At 39.3% G+C, this 22,617-nt stretch overlaps 1 protein-coding gene and 1 pseudogene across 2 annotated transcripts in view; both read right to left on the reverse strand.

The window, feature by feature from the left end:
- LOC147474482 (LRR receptor kinase SERK2-like) overlaps window positions 1–22,617 on the reverse strand; it is a 62,602-nt pseudogene that overhangs the window by 3,675 nt on the left and 36,310 nt on the right. The window lies entirely within an intron of this gene.
- Window positions 6,222–12,890, reverse strand: LOC147474483 (uncharacterized). Its single transcript, XM_086583817.1, has 4 exons — window positions 12,753–12,890; window positions 12,594–12,617; window positions 7,032–7,429; window positions 6,222–6,961 (listed from the first exon to the last, which is right to left on the reverse strand). Exons 1-4 carry the CDS (start codon window positions 12,802–12,804, stop codon window positions 6,428–6,430), a joined length of 1,008 nt encoding a protein of 335 aa, XP_086439943.1. The 5' UTR covers window positions 12,805–12,890; the 3' UTR covers window positions 6,222–6,427.

A 22,617-nucleotide genomic window follows, 5' to 3' on the forward strand; every position in this document is an offset into this window, starting at 1 on the left:
CAACGAATTTACATTGTTTTACATTATCACACATTGTTTTGTTTACATTGTTTTACATCAGAGATGTAGTTGCATGGAGTTATGCATGTTAAGTTCTGTTTGTTGATGTCCATCTACGTTAACTAGATTCAAATAAAGAGAAGAAATAATTTGAACTTTTTTTTATAAGGAGCTCTCTTTTATTTCTTTTCTCGTTTGGAATACTACTTCTAACTCGAATCGTCACATACACAAAGTACGGTTAGCTTTCTCTGTCTTTGCTTTTTGTGAAAGATTTATTTATATATTTATATTGGGGTGTTTTAAGTGGATGGCAATATGGCATGGATACTTGTTTGTCATATTCTTGTTGGGAGATTCTATTTCAATGATTTGTGTTAGTTGGAGAATTCAGCTTGAATAGAATTAAAGTGAATGCATGTTAGTTTTTTCCCAAGGTACATGGACACGGATAGGTGTGCATGTCTCTAACACAGATACGACACGGCAAAATATCAAAAATCGAGGTATATTACATACAATTTGTGTGTGTGTGATGTGTGTCCGACACGGAGACGTAGATAGGTATCCGACACGGATTATTCTCAAAATATAGCGTGTCCATGTAATATTTGTTTTCCCCATAATGGATATGAGAAAATCAAGATAACATGAATTGTGTGTGTGTGTGTGTTTTTAAATAGTTTTGACATTTACTGTGCCCCACTTTTGTAGACATGATTTAATTTTAGAGAAAACCATCAGTAAATTCTAGTATATGTTGCCTGTTGGTAGTTTATAGACAATCGAAGGATCTATTTCTTTCGGTATTGGAAACGCCCTTAGTTCTTTGATCCATTCCATGGCTAGGAATCCGTCATTTTTTCAAGTCGAGGCAGGGATCTATTTCTTTCTTTTAAGAAATAAAGCCTTTTTTGGCTATTAAGATTCATTACTTCATTACTTTTTTTTTTCCTTTTGTATTTTTAAGAATCGTTTATCCCGCCCTAGGGGTTCTCGAGACACTCCTACCCAGTGTATCACCTTTTTTTTTCTTCGCCGGGATGCCCTGTTTTAGCAAATGTGAAGTGACCTTGCCTTGCTTGAAGGGTATCCGAAGTCTCCCTCGTCAGGATGCGGGCTGGGTAGAATTTGTTCGAGATAGACTCGCAACAAGTCCAACGGAGGAATTGAATGCTAGAATCCACTCATTTCTCAATATTGAATTATGTGGAAAAACTAAGGATAATATTTATGGAATCTTTCGTTCCATTTATTATACTCGTGGGGATCTCGCTACCGGTACCTCCAACCGCCATCGATTCCAAAGTAAAAGTATCTCTTATTGAAAAACATATGGAATTCGACCGCCCAACTCGGATAGCTTATTGGCTAGTCCGGGTCTATGGGCGTGAACTTTCGCCTATCTTTCAAGAGGTTGTAGAAGCAAACACAAGCTTTTACAACCACGCGGGCAAGATCAACCGAGGCAAGCTGCCCAAGCGAGCAAATGAACGCAGCCTATCTTGAATTTCTTAGGCTTGAAGATAGGCTTTGGCGTAAATGATAGAAAAAAATCATTTCGCAAAGCCGTAGGGTTTTGTGAAAGGGATGCTCTTATCATGTTATTGCTGAAAAGAGAACTGAATTCCTCTATTTGATGTCGATTCATCCACACTTCCATTCCTTGTAGAGGAAGGCTAACCGCTTGTCGGGGTGGGAGTCAGATGAGCGTAACGCCCACGCACGGCCCGCGAGAAGGGCGGTGGACGAAATGGCCTTGTTGTACCTCATCCCCGCCTTCAATGGGGTCCGCTCTTTCTTTTTGGGAGAGTATGCCAATATGATCTTAATGAGGTGCGGGGCTTTGCATCCGACATTCGTTGGGCTTCCCTCTTCAGAGCCTGCGTCCGGCGTTTTTGTGCAATAAACCCCTCCGGCCAAGACTCGGTAAGGGTCCGCTGGAGCTTGGAGAAAGGGTAGCTAGTGTGTAAGCACAAAGAATGAACCGCTTAATCCTCATACGACCTATCTAAGATTAGGGGAGATCCTCAAGAGTGGTGACCCTTTCACTCTTCCAAGGACTTATACATGTACCGAATGCTCATAACGGAAAGTTGAGTCGGGCCAGAGAAAAAAATTCTCAAGTAGCTAAACATTCTTCTACTCACGGGATAAGCCCTTCGATGGGTCACCGAGGGGGCCGTTAGGTCGAGATCCTTTAGAACTCAAGCAAGACTCCGGCTTGAAAGCGCCTTCTTTATAGGTGTAATCAGAGTCACCTGCGGAACTACATGAGACTAAAGTAGTTTGCTCTTGGCCTTGACGAACTATAAAGAATTCAACCTGATGCGCTTCGGCCCTAAGTATGTTTTTTCTCATTCCATGTAGTCAGCATCCATAGTTTGCATGTTGGCGCACTTGACGGAACTAACATCTAAGCACCTACTAAGCTGGGTTGTTTTGGCCCCCTATCTAGTGTATATATAAAATGGTTGTAAGAGTAATTATCATTATTTATACACAATGTTGTTTAGTGTATATATAAAATGGTTGTAAGTGTTAGTTTGATTACTTGTGAATACGTTGTTCAATTAGTTCACATTTAACTTTTTTTTCTCGTAGTTATGGCAAGTCGTCAGCATATCCGTTGGTCTCCCACGATGGATAAGATCCTAATTGAATTGTTGTTGGATCATACTGTAAATGGTACGGGCAGAACGTCAAATAATAGGTGGGAGAGTGAGACCTTGTCCATGATGGCTAGGGAGTTGAATCGTCAGTTGGGGATGAGACTGTACGTTCTAGGATAAAAACGTTGAAGAGAGATTACATAGCTGTCAAAGAACTTCTCGAGTAACCGAAGTTTGGTTTTTCATACAACCAACAAACCAAGTGTATTGACGTTGATCGTCAAGCATGGGATGCGTATTTCAGGGTAATTTACTTGACTATCTTGTAACAAATTATTACTATGTTTATAGCCATAACGTGCTTGTTAGAAATTGTTTATTGTTATAGGCGATCCCGCAAATGTAGACACCTAAAAGGGAGGATGTTTACCTATTTTGTGAAGCTTGTGTAATTTTTGGGAATGACTACTCACTTCATCCTCAATGTTTGTGAAAGCTTTGGGCCGCTTTGTTGGTGACACTCCACAAGCCGCGAGTGTACTTGGTGAAAGCTTTGGTGATACACAAGTTGAGAGTACGAAAACGCTTTGGACTTGGTGAACCTTCTAGTGTGGTTGATGATACTACCCCTCCCTCCCTTCTTGGAGTATTCATTCCCCGATGGAGTATTCATGGCAAAGTGGACTTCGTGATTTGTTGAAGTGTATGTTGTTGTGTGTGAAGTGTAGGCGAAAAGTGTGTGTGGTGTCGCTGTGTGTGAAGTGTGTGTTGCTGCTATGTGAAGTGTAGGCGAAAGTGTGTGAAGTGTCCTATTGGTGGCTGCTGCTGGCTGTGTGAAGTGTACTTGGATACCATTGGTGGCTGGCCGTGTGCTATTGGTGGTGGCTGCTTTGTGTGAAGTGTGCTATTGGTGGTTCTTCTTTCTTTGTGTGAAGTGTGCTTGGCGTGGCTGTGCCGCATCGCGGTGAAGTGTACTTGGCTACCATTGGTGGCTGCTGGCGTGTGAAGTGTGCTATTGGTGGCTGCTGCCGGCCCTGGCTGTGTGAAATGCTATTGGTGGATTTTTGGAATCGATGCCACATTACACTATTTACTTTCCATTAGCGTAGAATAGTTGGTTGGTTGCATTGTAGTTCCCACTAACATAATTGGCTAGAATAAGTTATTTTAGCAGCTTTTCCACATTAATAAACAGGGGATAAGTGTATGTTTCATGTGGTTCCAAGCAGATATCATTTTGAAATTGATTAGACTACATTTCTGTTTATATGTTAAGTCAGTTTGACAATATATTTTCAGATGGAGATGGCGTAATCACCGATTCAAACTTTTCTTATTAGTTGTTTTGACAAGGTCTTTGGCATCTCTCATTAATCGATCGAGAAGTCGGTTTCTGTTTTCACAATAAGTTTTCAAAGTGTCTATGAGTTTTCACTGAAAGTCATCTAGCCTTATTGCCCATAATCGCAAATCTTGGGTTGTTGTATGCTATATCTTGAGATCTTTAGCTGTACCAAAGAATAATCAAATGTGGTTCGTCTTTATGAGTTCTAGGATTTGGTTTTTATTTTCCAACGCTTAGCGAGCTTGAAAAAGCTTAAAAAATATACGCTTGCAATGGTTTCAACCGCTAATGGAGAAGGTGTGGAGGAAGTTAAGTGAAAATTCAATATCAAATTTGAGTACCACACTTAATGGTTGTAAAGTCAAGAGTCGAATTCCTCTTCACATTTCAAAGGGGACTATTAGGCCATGAAAATACTAAAAAGGTTTCATGGAGTCCGTTACAAGGATGGTCGGCAGGCCAGTGGGTTTCTTGAAACTTGATTCGCTCCGGCATAGTTTATCTTCACCATCCACTAAGTTCCGCAGTTTGTGGGGATGAGACAAGATTTCACGCGTTCAGTTCCTTCTTCTCCAAGCCACATATTTCGTAGAACGTTTCCATTTGCCCTTTGTTCGTAGAGAATTGATTGGGATGCACTATGGAAAATGAGCAAAGAATGGATCAAGAACCCTATGAACATGGCCCTTTTGTTTGGATCACTTGCGTTCTTCGTCTCGTTCATGGTCATGATAGGCATGTTAAAACCACGCAATACCAAAGAAATCCCACGAGGAATGCATGGTTTGAAGTCAATAATCAAATCCCGAATGCTTTGTTTACTCTTATGTGCACATCCTGTACCAACATCCTCGAAGGTTTTATCACCTTGTTCTTTTATGTAGATGGAAGACGGAGGACATTACTAAACTCAGAAAGATTTACACTAGCAAAGTGCACACCTGCAGACCAATTGAATAATGTTGTTCGCAGACTTTCGCCTACACAGAGCACTCACACGCAGCACTCACCTACGAGAGAGCACTCACCGCGGTCGCACTTACCGCAAAATTGATGCAAAACATTCAATACAACGCAGAGAACAAGACTTGGTTCAAATGTAGATTTAATTAATAAATTACAACGCATGAACAAAGACGAATACAAAGTAAAATATCCTTACATCAACAAAGATGAAAATATGTAAGTACAACCTTACACCTAACAAAGATAACTTAATACTTGGTTCAAAGTCTTTAAATTACAACGATTCGACTACAACACTAAAAGTAACTTAATCATAACAGCAATTAAAACAACTAAAAACACAACTATCAAATACCGGATGTACACCCAATCATCACGTTGGTCAACCACATTATGTCCCATCTTCTCTGTTGGTGCATTTGGAATGTCAGAAGGTTTCATAGCAATTTGGGGAGTTGCAATCATCGTCTGGGTCTCTTCGACGGGTCGAATGCACCTACTTAGAATAGATGTAGTAGACATTCTACGCCTAAGGTGAGCGGCCAACTTTTCTTGACTTCTTTTATGGACGGGCATCCATAGAACTCCGCAAGATTTTTATACTTGAGTTTTACAATCTTCCCAATCTTTGTAAACTCCACGAGTGAAGCCTTCGAGGACTACATAGCAAAAATGCCTCCCCATATCTGTATCACAAATCTACCAAGTTCTAGTATCCAAGAGCGGATAAAATACCAAGTTCTAGAACGGATAAAATACCAAGTTCTAGTATCCAAAAGCCACATACATTCATACATATACTAAGTTCTAATTCAAACACTCATACACTATACACTATATTCAAAACTTGAGACGTGATGGACCAACCAACTATATTCTATTTACTAAAACCAACTATAAAACAACAAATTATAGAAAAAATTCGGCAAAGTCTCCTTTCTATTTCTGACATTTCATATGCACACATCCTGTCTTAACCTGAAAATCCAATAAATATACATCCAAGGCTTATATAAAACCTCATACCTCAGTCGTAAACCCAAGAATTAAACCAACTTAAATCAAAACCCCAAGTCACATATACAAACAATTATTTCAAAAAGTTTACTATCATTGCTCCTAACTCAACTCACACGATTCCCAGTTCTTGTGCTAAAAGCTAATCACTTTCGATCCACGTGTCGGAAGAGTTTCCTAGTGAGCTGGTAGAAACCTATCCTCGTATCAAAAGAAAACTACATAAACTGTATTCTTAAACAACCAGACATCCAGCCTTATATAAAAGACATCACAATAACCAACATTAATCTATATAAAAGACATGCATTCATACATATAGTTAATTCTAATTCAAAATATCATACATATAGCGAATTTTAAATCAAAATATCATTCTAAAATATCCAAAAGACACAAGTTAACGGCCTACATTCTATTGCTTTCGATCTACTTCCCCTCGACCGCTCAAGCTTTCTCATAAGCCACTTAATACTTCAACCGAGGATTACGATCCCCAAAAGAACTTAAGCAAGGCCTCATTCTCTACCAACAAATCAAGGGCCCTCAACATGAGATCAGGTTCCATGTTAGGAAGTTCTTCTAAAGCAGCGATTAACAATGTGGAAGGGTCAACAGGAGTGAAGGCATTAGTTAGTTGACGCACTACCTCGGTCAACTCCTTGAAATTTGGGGGTGGAGGCATGGCCTCAAGACCAAGACGAGACCTCTTGCGCTTAACTAAAGGAGGGGTAGTAATGCGCCGACTACCAGCTTGTGTAGAATCACCAACTACAAAGCTTTCACCAGGTGAACTATCACCACTATTGGCATTAGGATGTGGACTTGGAGGCTGACTTGACTCGTCCTCTGTATTCTCTGCCCCTTCATCTCTAACTTCTTCATCTAGAATCACTACTTCCTCATCATCGTGTCCAGCATTGCCCCCTTCCCCAGTTGCCACATCACTCCCAAATACAATACAAGCTTCCTCAAAATGAGGAAACATCTTCTTTCGTAGAGACCTCGCTGTAGAATGGGCCTATAACAATAATCAATTGCTTAGAAGATATTGTAATAATAAGTAGTTACAAGTTAGTAAAATATATTACCTTGCAATACTCTTCCCATGCCACATGATCAGCATCAATACATTTGGTTTGTAGGTTGTACGAAAAACCAAAACCACTAGCCTCGACAGCCGCCTTGGCAGCAAGGTAATCTTTCTTCATTGTTTTCAGCCTAGAACGTACATTGTCATTCCCGATTGACATATTCAATCGTTGATTCACAGCCTCAGCAACCTCTTTTAAGGTCTCGGGCTTCCACCCATTGTCCGACTTCCTACCTAAACCATTTAAAGTCTTTTCTAACAAGACCTCGATTAAGATCTCATCCATTGAGGGGTACCAACGAATTTGCTTCTGCTTGGGAACAGGTGGTTTGGTCACCTCACCCTCACTAACCACACCCTTACCCTTGGATGAGTTGCCCGCCCGCCTAGACATGACTGTTAGAAGTATCATTAAAATGCAAACAAAGAAATAAAAAAACAATATCAAATTCATTAATAACTAACAACCTCTAATAAGTATTCATTAAACAAATTCATTGATAACAATATCCATTAAAAACCATAATTAATACAAGCACCAATTCACTAATAAAAATTCACATTAAAAAGACAACGTGATCCATTATAAAAGATAATTAAAACACCATCACATATTTAATGTGGTCCCATGGTATCTTGCCACATCATTAAAGCCAAAGCATCTCTCCAATTTGTCCAACCGTGGGCAGGTACCATATCAATTGGTACTTGTTGGTCTTCATTACCATTAGTGTCATCCTCATTAATGCCCGCATCCCCATTTTCCTCATCCGAGCTCGATTCTTCATCGGTTAACATACTGTCTGGGTTTTCCTCCCTCAAGAAATTATGGATAGCACAACATGCAAGGATTACTTTCGTATGTACACTCGTATCATAATGAGGAGCATGCCTAAGACATGCAAAACGTTTCTTCAACAACCCGATTGTTCTCTCAACAGCCTAAAATTATACAACTCTTTGTAATCTTGAGCATCCTCTGTGCCTATGTCACGGAGATGATATCGCGTGCCACGAAAGGGTGTGAGGAATCCCGGGACTAATGCGAAACCAGCATCCGCAAGATAGTACTTCGATCCTGGGACGGTGTCATGTTAAGTTTAGTATATGACATTTTTATGTGCTAAGATAGATTACAATTATAAACCTTGACATACCAGTGGGTAGAGTAAGTTTGTGCCTGTATAGATCGGCACTCCTCAAGACTCGACCATCATGGGCAGAACCCTCCCATCCAGCAAGTACATAAGTAAACTTCATGTCAAATGTACAGGCAACCAACACATTTTGGCTGACGACACCCTTTCTATTACGATATCTACCCTGGTCTTCCACATCTACTTTGGTAGCAATGTGAGTACCATCAATAGCACCCACAGCGTCCTAAAACCAAAAATGGTTGTTAACGGCAATTTTATAAGTCAAAAGTTTAATAGAATGGACATCAACATGCTTCTATATCTCTCTAACCTGAAAATACTGATGCCATTCTTTTTTGTTTTTAATCTTTGCTTAGGAGAGTTTGCAGTGGTAGCATTATTGACCACTTCTCTATATAACCTCAAAACCACTTGCAATACCACATGGAAATAACGATGAACTGTTTCACATGAGCGGAAGAATTGCAACTCAATATTTCGTTGTCGCATGTCATGCCCGATTGTGTACAAGAAATACGCGACTTGCTCCTCGACTGACAGATACCGACTGTCATTAAGACCAAGTCTGTTAATAAACGGAGGCAAAGTTTAATTAAACATTTCTCTATTCATCCTCAACATGTTATGACAATAGCGGTCACTGTCCATATAAAACCTCCTCAACACAAAATTCCGTTGCAGATCCATATTCCTACGCGGAGCCCTAGGTACGGGTGCCTGTATAGCTCTAACAACCCTACGCCTAGTCATATATATCCTATACCACCAATCGTAGTATGCCATTACATCTTGAGCAATAACAACAACCACCAAAGTCGCGACTGCCCTACGCTCACGTGTAGTTCTCCTCATTCTACACAAATTCATAAAGTGTAATAATAAGTAACAACTAAAATATCCACAAAGTCGAGATACAAATACATATATACGAAATGACTAGCAACAAGCCGCATGCATAGGTAGCTAGCAGGAGCACACACCACCTGACACACACACACACAAACTATCCTACAGGAGCATTCAAAGAGTCCCATTGTACACATGAAAAGCAAGACAATGCGTTCTAAGTGCAAGTGTTAGTAGTGGCCAATATCTGAAAAATAAGTTTTTCATGTAAATAGCTATGGTAAGGCCATGCTCCAAAATCAAAACCTATGGACATGGACCTATAGTAAGGCCAAGCTCCAAAATCAAATAGCTAACATCGGTTTGATCAACTGAACACAACACAATCTGAACAAGTATTTACACTAACTCGCGATTCCTATCCAACTGCACCCCACACTCTTCGCCAGACCCCATTCTTCCATCAATTTCCTCAACGTACTTTTGAATCTCATCCCAAAAAGGAATTCTTCCTAGAATTATTAATAATTGAAACATAAAAAAAACCAAAAATCAATTAAAGCGAAAACGTTTCGATGCAGATTAAATTTTATGTACATTTCATTATTTGAAACTCCTGTCATTAGCATTCCAATCACAATCATCAGGCACCACTACGTTTTCCTTCACCCATATAGGGCTGGTCATCGAGTCGAGCTGCTCGCGAGTAACTTGAGCTCAGCTAGACTCAAACTCGTCCGCGTAAAAGTATGAGTCAAGCTTAAGCTTAATTTAAAGCTCGTTCTAGATGGCGAGTAATTCGAGTTCGAGCTCGAGTAGTTCGCAAGCTACTCGAGTCGAGTTCGAGCTTGAGTAGCTCGTGAGCTACTCGTTTTATAAGCCCATACACAATCAAATCATTTATATATGCAAGTCCACACCCCATGAATCTATCCCATTGGCCCATACCCACTCGCCCAACGCCCTAACATACTTAAAGACATAACCCATTGACCCTAACTACTAAACTTGTGCACAATCAAAACCCTACACTCAATAGCCGCATCTCTTCTCTTCTAACATACTTATTCTCTTTCTTCAACTCAAAAACCATCAAAAGTTGTAAAAAGTGTTTTTGTTCGAATGGGTTTAGCTTGGTTATGGATCTATTTTTTATCTTTTGTTATTGTGTAATGTCGTTAACGAATTTAGTACTTGAGATTTTGGAGAGGATTATTGATTCGTTTAGATTGTATTCTCTTTTTATATACTTATGATGGATTCATTTAATGAAGCAGGATTTGTTTTGTTACTATATATGGCGGTTTGCTTTTTTCTTTTGTAGATTGTTGTTATTTTTAAAAAAATTGTGTGCAGGGAGATCATCAAAGGTTTTATATGTGGTGGTTTTATTATACTGTATAATCAAATTCATGCCAAATTGTGTTGTTTTCACAATTGCACCTCTTAGCTTCAAGGTAAACAGTGGGCGACTGCGATTGCTAGTTTTTTTTTTTGTTCAAACGAGTTCGAACTCAAGCTCGAACTCGAGCTCGTAGTGCAAAACGAGTCGAGCCGAGTCGAGCTTGAGTTATTTGTACAAGTGAGCGAGTTGAGCTTGAGCCCCATATTAAACTCGAAGTTAAGTTCGGGTCAAGCTCGAGCATGCTCGCTAAATGTGTGAGTCGAGCTTGAGCATGCCAATACTCGACTCGGGTAGCTCGATGACTAGCCCTACACCCATAGCCTATGGTAGTGAACATGAAGGAAGGAATCCTTGAAGTGCTTCTTGTTAGTGCAAAGGGAATTAAAAAGAAAAGCTATTTGGGTACTCTCTCTCCCTCCCTTCCTTTGTAATATCGACATATATTAACGTGTGCATAGAATCTATATCTCAACTCTTTTGTGACTTTCATCAGGTAGACCAAACTATTATGTGGTCATACAATGTGGAGACCAAGCATTTAAAAGCAAAACTACATCAGGTTTATAGTGTGCCTTACTTTATTATAATTTTCAGAACAATATAAGAAAGTAGTGAGAAACCTTTGACAGAGAGAAGCATCTAACGGAGCTGATCCGCGAGTTGACTATAATAATGAACGATGCTCACGTCGCAATGGGGGAAGAAGCAGATCCTGTTCCTCCTACAGTCAGAACTCTCGCATTGGCTACTATGGTCGGTGCCTTCATTATTGCTGTTTTATTGTGTGACACTGTACGATCGGATGGTAATTAGCTAATTCTCGGATCAAGCTCTAAAATATTCTATTGATGGACTAGTGGTGATAATGAGTGGAAGACGTATGTTATCGTTTCAATTGCTTTTCGACTATTACGAAATCGGGTGCTGTTATGTTGGTGTAGTTGAGGGCTTATAGATCATGGCCCTAGAATGAGGCCCCAGTTACCACTATGGTTATGGTACTGGGGGAGAGGAAAGTGGGTATGTGGGTTCCTCTCGCTATTTTCTAGTAAGGCCTTTCTCACAGAAGCTACCAAAGCATAGGATACTCGCTATTTGGTAGACATATTTCGGTTATTTCCGCGTTGCAAACTAATTGAAATCTTGTTTGATTAAAGCTAGTAGATTCTAGAATCTATGAGATTCAGTGAAAAGAAATGGTTACGCATGCTGACTTTAGAGATGAAGGAAGCAAGCTCCTTGAAAGCAACGTAGTACGAACAGTTCTACTTGATTCTTGAACAGAAAGATCCCTATCTATAGTACGATCAAGTGAGAAATCGGATCGAGAACGCCATCATTTCTCATTTCTTCTCAACTGAGATTTCGAGTCAAAGAAGAAAGCAGTTAAGATGGCAATACAATGGATTTTGCACTATAGCTGAAGTGAACCTTGGTTAACTAGCAGCATGCCGATTTGCGAATAGGATTTGTTCAATTCCGTGTTTCGGGAAGCCGCTTTTGAAGGTGAAGGGGACTACTGAAGTTAACATAGGACTTCGTTCGGGAAACCACAGAATAACCTCACAAACTGATAGAGTAAGGAGTACTTAGTCAGGGAGCTAAGCCTTTAAGCCCCCATCAATCAAGCTTCCCAAAAGAGTAAGTGCCCAAGAGATAACTAGAATGAATTTCTAAATACCTCCAACAGGGTCCCCAAACCACAGACTGCACGATAACAAACTCAAGCACGATAACAAACTCAAGCAGTTAAGCTTGCCAAAATTTCATAGACCCGTTATTAAACCTGAACGCATGCGTATGTATGACTATGAGAAAATTCATATATCGACTTATTCATGCGAGGGGGAAAAATAACAGAGAAAAAAAAACAAAACCAAACCAGAAAAACCCAGACAACCAATCACACATAAAGACAAATATACATCCAGTGAGTTGCCATTTTTGAAACATGTATAATTTTGACAATAAGTATATAGAATCCATGGCAACATTCTCCTTCAAAGTCGAAAGATATAGAATCCATGGCAACATCCATTTCAACTTTGATCAAGTAAAACTTGAAATCATTTGAGAAGCATAATGTTTTCAACTACTGAAAAGATCATGTACAAGAAAAATAGAGAAGAAAAAGAGAGAATATACAAACCTGATGAGCAGATTTCTCCTCCTCTTGTAGGAACTGTCGGCAGCTTGAGAGATCCTCCTCTTGTAGTAACTGTCGGCGGCTTGAGAGAGAGAGAGTGTGGTTGAGAGAATGCGATTTTGATTTGCCAAAATTAGGGTGAAGCGAGAAAATTTTGAGAGTTTTCCTCCGGCAAATTATATCCAGCTCCCACCTGGATAAATTTTTCCCGCATAAAGCGAGAAAATATGGTCACGTGCCTGATTTGCTGGCAAATGTTAGTTTTTTTTGCCGACCAGTATTTAGAAACAAGCAGCGGCAAATGGGCTTTTATCACGGGAAAATGTTGATTTGCCACGTTATCAAGCATGCCCTAAGTCTTAAGTTAAGTAGAGTGGATATGTATGTTTGACTTTGTAGAAAAAATAGGGAAAATAGTTTGTTTGGTTTGAAAATAATTTAATAGGAAAATTTTTAAGTTTTAAAATGATTTGTAGAGATTGTATCAATAGTGAAACAGGGAGAGAATAATTCCGAAATTATGGGAGAAAATATGGAAAGTTTCTTAAAGTAAAATATGGCAGAATTCTTTAGAATGAGATGGGTTTTTTTAAAAAATAGAGGTTTTTAAGAAAAACTAATTTTTCATTAGAACTAGACGAGTTAAAACAAAGAAGAACGGAGCACGGATCATGCGTATTCTAGCTGGCGCGGAATTGGTTTTCTTTCATATTCTAGATACGTTTTCACAATACAGGTGAGTAGTTATTTTGCTATTTTTCTTCGAACCTATAGTTTAGTTTTACGTGTATATAGACATATTTGTCTGTCCAATGTTTCCGTCCATTATTACTGCTCATTCTCTTGTTATTTTCGGTGTCGTGTCGTATTATTAAATTAAACTCTGTTGAATATCGGAAATTGAAATTGAACTTTCGAAGAAGCTTGATTGGGCCCGTTAAGGGTGGCGCAAGCCCAAGAGACAGAAATCGTCCCTCATAATTTTTACTTTTTTTTTTTGTTGTGGTTTTAAATTCCTATTGTTGTATTGATTGTGGATTGTTGGTTTGATGTTTGGGTGATGTCGGGGACCGCTGATTAGAGCTTGAAAGAATTAATGGCGCTTAGAGAAATCGCCAGTAAAATGAATGTGAACTGTTATTGTTGTTTTTGTGTTGATTGGAGATTGGGGGTAGAAAGGGGTTGAGGTTTGGTTATTGTTGTTTGAATGGGTGCTGGAAAGGGGCTGTCAAAGCTCAAAGAAACCGTTAATGGCGGTCGGATCCATAATTTGGGGAGTGATTTTGAAACTAGAAATTGGGAGTTTCTTTGTTAATTAATGTTTTGGGGTTTTCCACCCTAACAAATTTCTGTGGGTTTGTGTAGGGTGGTGTGTGGAGGTTTGTGGTGGCTGGGAAACTAGCTGCTGGCACTGGGAAGGAGATGACCGAGAGAGAGATCCAGTGCTCCCGGTCGGTGTTTAACAGTTTAAATCTGTTGCTGTGGTTGGACCTTGGGCCGAAACCAATTAGTGGGGCTTGGACCTTAGTTGGTTTTCTTTGGGCCCGATTTTATTTTGTTTTGGTTGGGCCGGTTTTAATTTAAGTTTTTGGACCGGTTTAGTTTAAGTTCTGTGGGCCGAACCAATTAAAGTTTGGGCCAGTTTAATTTCATTTCTATTTTTGGTTTGGGCCAGTTTCTATTTTTATTTTGGGCCGACCCATTTGACTTAAAATGGGTCAAGGTGAGTCTTTAAGTGTTTAGACTTTTGGGCTTTGGTTTTGGGCCTTGGTCTTGGGGCTTTGTCTTGTTTAATTGGATTAGGACAATAGGTTGAACTATTTTAAACATGGGTTATGGTTTTGAGCTTTGATTGTGGACTTTTGACTGTTTAATTGTGCTACGTTTTATGTTGTAAATTGTATGGATAAATCAAATGCTAAAAGGGTGCGGAAGCCTGCATAATTGGTTTGTCATTATCTAAGAAAGATTTGACGTTGATATTGTGTAATTTCTGACACGTGACAAGAGTGAAATTTTATGAGACATAATATTCCTAAAACGCTATGAAAATGTTATGTGGTATGTTTGGAACTATTGTGACGTTATGTGGTATGTTGACATTGTTGTTATGTTAAATGATATCATATGTTAGGATATCTATTAAATACAATATCTTTGAGAAATTGATATAAACACTCTATTATTATATATGTGAGATGCTACTATGAGGTAGTATAGTATTTGTGGATATTTTCCATGGGATTTTGGCTTCGTGCAATAATTTATTAGGCATGTGAAAGAATGAAAGTTGTTATGAGATATATTGAGATATTTCTAAATATTGTGGCTTAGTGCAATAATATATTGGCACGTGAAAGAATGAAAGTTGTTATGAGATATATTGAGATATTTCTAAATATTGTGGCTTAGTGCAATAATATATTGGCATGTGAAAAAATGAAAGTTGTTATGAGATGTATTGAGATATTTCTAAATATTGTGGCTTAGTGCAATAATGTATTTGACATGCACGTGATAAAGTGAAATGATTATGAGATATATATGTATGACACCTGAATAAATTACGTAACGAAAATCCTAGAACCTAGCTACCACAACTCATGTGATTTGGCCCTTGTGATGGGCGTATGTGATATGATTGGCCCTTCTGGCGTTTCAGTGAATCTGAATGGCCCTTTTGGCGTAAGTAATTTGATTGGCCTTTTTGGCATTTCAGTGTATCTGAATGGCCCTTCCGGGCGAGTGGAATAGTGGCTTGATTATTCCATTCGTAAAATTAGAACGAGACGCGCGATATTTTTATGCCGGGTAGTGGCAGTACTCACATAATGGCTTTCATGTGAGGGTTACCTGGTATGTGATATCCCGCTTAGGGTAGCTACGCACGGAGTGGTTCATTATATGAGGGGAGGCATGTGGATGTATATGTTCGGCGTTGATTGCGATTGTGGTAGCCGTGGAAACTAGGTAAGACATAGTTACGACGGGATTTTAGGGACACGCAAAGAAAGCCTTAAATAATATAATTATGGTAATATGTTGGTTAATGATATATTTTTAAATTTATGATTGTATATGGTGTTGCAGAAGGGTGGGCCAAACTAATTACTTGTGCAGAGATGACCCACTCTGTAATTGAGCAGGAAATACGGTAAGTATAGAATATGCTTCACTAGTTATTAGTTTAGTTAGAACCTAAGACACCTCGGTAGAGGAACTAAATGCCTTTTATTATGCGTATGGTTTGTTGTGTGGTTAGTGAGAAGTTAAGGCGCCTCAGTGGAGGAACTACCTGCCTTAATTATTGTACTTAAAAATGTTGTATTATTCGTTAGATGTTAAGGCGCCTCGGTGGAGGAACTAACTGCCTTATTTATTGTGTATATATATGTATTAGAATGATTTGTATTTGAGGGATACTCACACCAGCATTGTTTATAATGTTAACCCGATTTGCATGTTTGCTTATCAGGTGTGTTCATTAAATGAACATAGTTGATAAGTCATGGCAGGATTAATGTTCAAGAAGGTTGGTTGATGCTTGTGGTTTGCATTAGTGTCGCATTCAGGATATGTTTTGTTTTCCCTTAAGGTGTAATAGATTTTAGTCGAGACAAATGTTGTTTGTATTTTCAGTTGTAATTATAATTAAAGAGGGTGAAAGGAGATTTGTAATTTAATCTTATTTGGGAGTTTTTGGTTATGAAGAGGACTTTTGTTTATTTAAAATTTTTTATTTGTTTTGAATTATCCGCGTAATTAAATAGATGATGGGTTTTTGGAAGTGGAGAGTGCATCACACCTCGAAAATCGAAGAGTCGAGAATTAATATTGTTTTTTCAAATTCTGTCGAAATTCAGGGTGTGATATTGCAGGTGATAGGTCACACCCCAAGTCAAAGGAGATATATAAAATGTTGGCTGAGATGATTGATCGGTTGTATATCGTGGGATACAAACCATTGATATCTTCAGTACTGCAAGATATGAATGACAAAGCAAAAGAACATGCATTGGCTTATCACAGTGAGAAGCTGGCATTTGCTTTTGACTTTTGAGCATCGCTCCCCGGTCTCCAATACGGATTGTAAAGAATCTCCGAAGTCTGTGAAGATTGCCATTTGGCCTTCAAACTTTTATCCATCATCTATGAACGGGAGATAATTGTTAGGGATCGTGAACCGCTTTCATCATTTCGTTGGAGGGTCTTGCACTTGTAGGGACTTTTGGTAATACCCACTTGCATGTTAATTGCATTTGCATTCCCCCATAATTCTCTACATCTAGTTGCAGCCTATAATGTAGCTATTGGTGTGTGCTGGCCTGCTGGACCTACATCTAATGTCTAAGGTTAGCATGCTTTATACCATCAAGGATGGGGTGTGCAATATATTTCTTAACCTTTATAGGAAATGATAATATTTAAGCTCAATTTCCATTACTTAGCTTTGTTTACGGTAAAATAAACTCTAAAAGGCAATACTTAGGCACCAATTCATCATAACACATATATGTAGAAACTACATGTCCAATCACGCCCCAGTGCCTCACTTCACAGCAGTATACTAGTATATTTCGGAACAAATTTTGAAATTTATATATGTAGACACTTTTCATGAGATTTTGAAATATCTCATGAATATTTAAAGAGAGAAAAATTGGCAGTGACTCAAAAGTAGAAAAACAAGCATAAGGAGAAGTCTCAAAACATCTCCGAAACATCATAGAATTCTCTATTGACATACACGTGTTACGTTCAACAAACTGTAAGTAATATTTTTCATTCAAGTATTTTTTTTTCCTTCGTAATACTTGAATAGAATACATTGTGTTTTGTAGAGAAAAAGGGATTTTTTTTTTCTCTCTTTCATGTCTAGAGCGACTCGCTCGGATGGACCGCGACCTTGTGACCGTTTTTTTGAGCGCACTTCGCCTCCGCCCGATGGGCTGACCCTCCGGTGTTTTAAGACTCAAGGCTCCACCAATTTCAGCCCCAAATTCACTGTTTTTGAAGCTTTTTCTGAAATAGTATAAAATAGTTTTTTCCTCAGAGAAACCTAAATTTTCCAAAACCAAGAAAGATAGAGATTATAAAGAGAGCAATTCTTTGTGAGTCGAGTATGCATTCTTTGTGAGTGAATTGAGAGACTTGTAATCTGTTATCTCGACATCTAGTAAAGCTTGGAACTCGTGATTGTGGACGTAGGCAAATTGTCGAACCACGATATATATATCTCGGCCTTGTGGTTTGTTCTTCTTTTTACATTAATTGTTTTACTTTATATGTTTGTTATTTGATATGAGAAGTGTTGGGATATTGCTTGGAGGGTGTTGAAGTCTTGTCTATTGAGAAGGATCGATCCTTGTGTTGGATTGATCCTTTTGTTGTGGGTAACGTTGTTTCGCAGATCATTTATTCACATCAATTGGTATCGGGCGTAGGTATACGTAACCTAGGATTTTGAGTTTAGTGCTCGAAATTTGTGTAGACAAGGTGTTCGATTAAATTCCGAGGTGAAATTTTTTTTGGGTTATTGTGTGTAACTTGAAAGATGGCTCCCAAGATGTCAAACGCAAGGTTTGAAGTAGAGAAGTTTAATGGGAATAATAACTTTGGGATTTGGCAAATCCAAGTAAAGGACATCCTCATCCAACATTTTTTTTTTTGCTAGAAGGTAATTGTGTATATAGCAAAAAGAAAAAGATACAGTTATATCAGGTGAGAGACTCTTATAGCCCCTCCAACATTACAACGATTTAAGCAATAAATCTATAGTAGGTGAAGTGTTGGTTCTCCATACTATGTAGGAAATCTGGTCCGTGGAGGCCACCATCATTTCTTTGCCCATTCGCTAATGTTGCTCCTCTTTTGGCACATTTATCCGCTCAAATTCACTTCTCTCCATGTACTAGTGAGAATGATGTTTGCTTTGGTCTTGAGTCTATTCCATTCTGCTTTGCATCTCCAATGTACCTTGCTTTTTTCCGAAGGCTTGAATTGCAGCTTTCGAAGTCCGATTCTACCACAATTCGATCCCACCCCAACTCGATAGCCTTCTTAACACCTTCAACAATTGCAACTGTTTCAGCCACATAGTTGGTTGTAATCCCGAGACCTCCTATGAGTGTTCCTATCACTGGCCCGTGGTGAATTTCGAGAGTCACTCCCGGCCCAAAGATCCCCTCGGATTTCCCCTAGCACAACCATCCGTGGTTCACCTTTAGAAAACCTTGGCGGAGGAAGAGACCAATAACATTCCATAATCCTAGGTGCTCTTCCCGAAGTTTATTTTGTAGGCCCGTGAGTGTGCAAAGTGGCAAGTTCTTGAGATGTGTTGTCCATAGTTCCAAACCTGATTGCATGTAGGCTTCTAGAATTGCTTTTCGACTGCGGTTTCTTACATAGTCTGTCCTTGACCGCACTTCATCGTATAGTCTTTTGTTTCTTGATTTCCAAATGTGTACTAGGCACGTGATGGCTGCTGCAGACCATATATCTCTTGTTAGCGGGCTTCTTTTCTTGCAAGCATTGAGAACATCATTCCTTGAGTGAATAGTTCCCTGAACATCATTCCAACAAGGTTTGCACAAGGCTTTAAAGGGGATTAAATCTAAGGTGGCGAGTATGAGTAATGATGATTGGGAAGAGTTCGATCTTCAGGCTTGTTCATCAATCCGGTTATGTCTTGCTAATGAGGTCATGTATAGTGTGATGGGAGAAAATACCGATGCCGGTATTTGGCTCAAACTAGAGTCTATGTATATGACCAAGAGCATGACGAACAAGATGTACCTTAAGAAGCGTCTTTATCGGTACATGATGGTCGATGGTTTAACGATACAAGAGCACGTTAGTGAGTTCCATCGACGTCTAGTGGATTATTTGAATGTTGGTATGAAGATGGATGATGAGGATCAAGCGGCATGTTTAATATTCTCCTTGCCAGAAAGCTATGAGCATCTAATGACTACATTCATGAACAGAGAAGTCGTCGATCTTGACGAAGTTCAGAGTGCACTTCTTTCTTATGAGTTGATGAAGAAGACACGTGTAGAGAATAGCATTGATGTAGGTCAGGGGCTAGTGGCAAGAGGAAATTCGTATGAACAGAATTATTCAAGTAATGAGAATTCTAGGTCCAAGTCAAAGAAGCCTTTAAAACATGTACAAGGCTACAATTGCAAATGAAAGGGACATTACATGAAGTAATTGTCCTCACCCAAGAAAGAGAACAAGAGAGATGGTCGGAAGAAAGGTAAGGCAAAAATTGAGGCAAATTATGCTTCGTGCTCACGAAGAGGATGAGTTCACCGCGGTGTCCACACAAGACTATATGACCGAAAAGGTGGATTCTTGATTCCAGATGTTCCTATCATATGTGCCCGAATAGAAAGTGGTTTACTTCTTATGAGAGCATTGATGGTGGTTCCGTTTTAATGGGTAATGACGTTGCTTGTAAGACGGTAGGAATTGGAACTATACGGGTCAAGATGTATGATGGTGTAGTGAGGACTTTAACCGATGTGAGACATGTTCCTGAGCTAAAGAAAAGTCTTATTTCTCTTGGTACCTTGGACTCCAAAGGCCACAAGTTTGTAGGCAAAGGTGGAGTCCTAAATATTGTTAATGGCTCTTTAGTTGTTATGAAGGGTCAAAAATATGGAACCTTGTATACTCGATAGGTAGTAACGGTGATAAGCGATGTAGCAGTGGGTGCATGTAGTAATGATTCTGAGTGCACTAAGATATGGCATATGCGTTTAGGGCATATGAGTGAAAAGGGTTTGTCTGAGTTGTGCAAGTTAGGGTCTTGAAGAACTTGAAGAAGCCAAGTATGGGGTTCTGTGAGGATTGCGTCTATGGGAAGCAGTGCAGAGTCAAGTTCAAGTCAAGCAAGCACACGACAACAGACATCCTTGACTATGTGCTTACGGATGTTTGGGGACCCTCTAGGGTGGCTTCCAAGGGAGGTAACCACTATTATGTCTCATTCATTGATGATCATACTCGCTATGTGTGGGTGTATATGATGAAATCGAAAGATAAAGTGTTTGAGACATTTAAGAAGTGGAAGGCAAGGGGTTGAGAATCGCACGGATAGGAAGGTAAAGACATTACGGCCCGACAATGGTACCGAAAGTATACCTATGGACCTTTCCAAGAGTTCCGCGGTGCAACAGTGGAATTGCCGCACAATCGGATACCGAGGCACGCCACAGCAGAATGGAATGGCAGAGAGGATGAATAGAACTTTGCTTGAAAGAGCAAGATGTTTATTGTCTAATGCCAGTCTAGGCAAAGAGTATTGGGCAGATGTAGTGTCCATGGCGTGTTACCTGTATAATAGGTCACCAGTACCAGCTATAGATTGCAGGACACCTTATGAGGTGTGGTCGTAACCCAAACCTGATTATAGTATTTTATGAAGTATTTGGATCGATGACTTACTACCATGTGAGGGGAAGAAGCTAGATCCTAGAGCTAAGAAGGCCATATTCTTAGTCTTCGCAAATGGGGTAAAGGGATATAGATTGTGGTGTCTAGAAGACCACAAGTTCCTGGTCAGCAGAGATGTTACCTTTGATGAGACTTCCGTGTTATCTTTCAGTAAGCCGGAAGTAGCTGGGCAGAATGGTGAGTCTATAGAAGTTCAAGCTACCGAGCTTGAGTTGTCCGATCGATGAGATGATCGGTTAGATCATGATGAGGTACCAAATCATGGAACCCATAACGTTAATAATAGGAAGAAGAGCAAGAGCATCCGCGAACTTGTAGTGGCTGACCCTAGGCCACGAGAGACAAGTTAAAAAAGTGCACAATGGGCACGAAGCCGGGTGAAACACTATGGTCAGGTGGATTTAGTGGCATATGCACTGAATATCGAAGATGATGAGCCAGATAGCTTCAAGGAAGCTGTTAGAGATGCTCATTACAGAGATTGGTTGGTAGCTATGCAAGCAGAGATGGAATCTCTTGATAAAAATCACACATGGGACCTAGTTTTATTGCCAAAGGGCAAAAGGACTATCGGCAGTAAATGGGTGTTCAGAAAGAAAGAGGTACTTCCTGAGTCCGACAGTACTAGGTACAAGGCAAGAGTGGTAGCAAAGGGTTTTTCACAGAAGGAAGGAGTCGACTACAATGAGGTATTTTCCCCGGTGGTCAAACATACGTCCATTCGTGTGTTATTGAGTTTAGTTGCTCACTTCAACTTGGAGTTAGAGCAACTTGATGTGAAAACTGCTTTCTTGCATGGGGACTTGGAAGAAGAGATCTATATGAGACAACCTGAAGGGTTTGTCATTGCTAAGAAAGAAGATTATGTATGCAAATTGAATCGGTCACTGTACGGGTTAAAGCAATCACCCAGGCAATGGTACAAGCACTTTGACACATTCATGATGCAACATGAGTACACCCGAAGTAAGTATGACTGCTAATCTTATGCACTTTTCAGTGTTTTTAGAAGTTGACTTACTACGTGCTAAAACTCAATAATTCCTTACTCACTGTTTTTTTTTCTTTGAGAATGTCAATCTAGTTCGAGTAGGGATTTCGTTCCAACTTCTAAGACAAGAATTTAAATGATCACAACTGGAATCTACACTTTGGAGAACTAAGTGAGAAGGATTTTATAGATAGATTTTTTTTACACAAGTTATCTAAAATTTGTAAGTTTGTTTATAGTTAAATGGAAAGAGAGAGATAGATAGGGAAGGATTAATCCTACTCATGCAAGGCCTAGCTACAAGTCTTTTAGAAACAGGTCACTACCATCTCAAATCCCTAACATAATATACCTATCTCTAAACATATCATGCTAGCATGTAGAATTGAAATGATATTTCATCTCTGAAATATCATTCCAACTCCTAGTTCTACTTTTACAACAATTGACCGATAATTGTCAATCTCTGTCATTTTGGGACAGGATGAAAAATAGAACCTAAGTCTTTTAAGTAGTGATTTTGGAATCCTAAATTTGTAGCATGATCCTCACATGAGCATCATTAACCCCCCCTTG

The sequence above is a fragment of the Coptis chinensis genome, chromosome 9 (genome assembly GCF_015680905.1).
Source record: "Coptis chinensis isolate HL-2020 chromosome 9, ASM1568090v1, whole genome shotgun sequence".
Taxonomy (NCBI): Eukaryota; Viridiplantae; Streptophyta; class Magnoliopsida; order Ranunculales; family Ranunculaceae; genus Coptis; species Coptis chinensis.